Source organism: Zea mays, chromosome 1 (assembly GCF_902167145.1).
Source record: "Zea mays cultivar B73 chromosome 1, Zm-B73-REFERENCE-NAM-5.0, whole genome shotgun sequence".
Classification (NCBI taxonomy): Eukaryota; Viridiplantae; Streptophyta; class Magnoliopsida; order Poales; family Poaceae; genus Zea; species Zea mays.
In genome coordinates, this window is record NC_050096.1 from 75,371,206 (window position 1) to 75,373,503 (window position 2,298).

Sequence of the window (2,298 nt, forward strand, 5' to 3'; positions counted from 1 at the left end):
ACAAGTGTCTTTCGAGAAACAATAGATTTCATAAGTCACCTTGTTCCCGAAATAAGAACTCTAGCTCGATTGAAGTCACCGACTCTTTCAACCGAACAATATAGCAATTTAATAGAACTCTAATGCATAAAGACCATTTAGGATTGCATCTTCTTTAGCCGTGACTATCTGGTAAATATGTCAAAAGGTACACAACTATATGGTGCCCCCAGCCCGAATAGGCAAGCAAACTATACATGTAATACAGATTCATCGCCGCATTATCCCGCACGTGAACAAGACAAAATAAATACAGATTCATCGCCGCATTATCCCGCACGTGAACAAGACAAAATATCAGTAATGAGTAGACAGGTGGAAAGTACAATGACATCCCGATAGATAGATGAGTAGACGACATTTGTCACGCCACTTCTCAGACCGGTTTAGTTGTCTTTTGCCCCTGGATAAATCGCTTCTTTCCTGCATATGACTTTGATTGTTTTGTTGGTTGATTGTGTGGAACGACCTTATTGTCTATATATTTAGAGAGAAGCTGATCAAAAGTAGGGTCGTCACTAATGAGCTGACCAAATGCTTTGGATGTATTTTGCTTCCACACACCTATTTCTAGACGTTGCGTTCTGAAGGTCTAGTGTCGCTGGTGCCTCTGGTCGTCTTAGGACTTAGGTCCGTCTGTGGTAGGTAGCTGGATCGTCCAGTGGGTGTTGGACAGAAGCTTTTGGCCTAATGGCCGACCATGCTTACCCCCTGACGCCCTCAGATGTATTGGTGATCTCTAGCATCTCCTTTCCATCCGGAGTCTTTCGGGAAATTAATTCCCTAGAAAGAATGTGAGTTGCCTTATCGATTTTGTGAGGCTCACCGATGACAATTGACAATACTCTTATCTTTGTCTTTATCGGCCACATCTGGATGAACCATCTGGTAGTACTAGTGCTGCCAAATTTTATGTTAAAATATTAATACAATATTATTTTATATATTTACAGTCGAACTTAAAGCGTTTGACTATTGTGATGAACGAGACTATTTTTTTTTTTTTGGTTTTGAGACAGAGAGTGAGCAAGTTGCCGTATGTAAAATTATTGAAGTTCTATAGATATTATATAGCGCACGCAGACGATTATTTTATATATGACACAAACACTGCAGATGCGGATATATACGTACACACAATACTTATTATGGTGCGCGCGCACACGCAGTACGTGATCGATCGAGTAGCCACGCCATGCACACGCAGATGCGTGCGTACGCACACTGCATGCAGCCGGGCTCTCTGCCTCTACTTGGCAGCCGCGTCGAGAGTGAGGAACGGGCGCTGGCCGTTGACGTTGCCCGGGGGGTCGTAGCTGCAGACGATGAAGACGCCGCGGTTGTCGGCGCAGACGACGCGCGCGCAGCCGATGCGGGTGGACCTGCGCCACACCACCTGCGTGTAGTGGCCGCACACCTTGCCGGGGTCGCAGGTGTTGCTGCTCAGGTGGTAGTTCCTCTTCTCGTCCACCCACGACCGCAGCGCGTCGGCGGCGCTCCACGCCCGCCCCGCCGAGCCCCAGAAGATGTTCTCGCCGAACGGCCCGCCCGAGTGCACCAGCCGGCAGTCCCCGGCGCGCTTCGCCGCGTAGTCCTGCGCGTACCTGGCCACCCTGGCGTCCCACGCCACCGGGCCCACGCCGTCCGCCGCGCGCGCGCGGTTGTGCAGATTCACGAAGTCCTGCGGCGTGTTCTGCGCCGAGGCGGTCGCGGCCATCATCGCCGCCGCCATGGCCGCAGCGAGGGCAGCTAGCGCGGCTAGACGACTAGTAGGCTTCGGAAACGCCATTCTCGATCGATCTTGATTAGTTATTCTTATATGAGATGCATGGGAGAGAGCTAGGTCGTGTTCCGGGTTTTTATAGGCAGTCTCTCTCTCTACATATATAATGGTTAGGTAGCTGAGTGAGTGCAGTGTGCGACTTTGCGTGTTATTTTTTACACACAATGTGCGAAGCATGCATTAATTAACTCGGCACGCAAGTACTATCTCTATCATGCATGCATCGTCTAGAGATAATAAGCGCGCGGTTCTCGAGCGCAGCATATGACAGACACACGGTGCACACGCAATATATTTATGCATTATGAACAAATTAAAGTTTGATAGTAAACAAAGTTCCACTAGCATATGACACGTACGACTCATCATGAACAATACAATGTTTTTTGGACAACCCTAACTGCTTGTCCTCTCAACATCAAGGGGCTGCTACTAAGGCATGTGCTGACAACGGACGTTGACACAAAAAGAGAAGG

At 48.7% G+C, this 2,298-nt stretch overlaps 1 protein-coding gene across 1 annotated transcript; it reads right to left on the minus strand.

Moving 5' to 3' along the window:
* Positions 1–1,062: 1,062 nt before the first annotated feature.
* On the minus strand, positions 1,063–1,912 carry LOC103636577 (pathogenesis-related protein PRB1-2). The gene has a single exon (XM_008658932.3). It carries the CDS (start codon positions 1,826–1,828, stop codon positions 1,289–1,291), a length of 540 nt encoding a protein of 179 aa, XP_008657154.1. The 5' UTR covers positions 1,829–1,912; the 3' UTR covers positions 1,063–1,288.
* Between the last annotated feature and the right edge of the window lie 386 nt (positions 1,913–2,298).

Coding starts and splice junctions, on each gene's coding strand:
- LOC103636577 (XM_008658932.3), bottom strand. CDS start 1,828: ATGGCGTTTCCGAAGCCTACTAGTCGTCTAGCCGCGCTAGCTGCCCTC.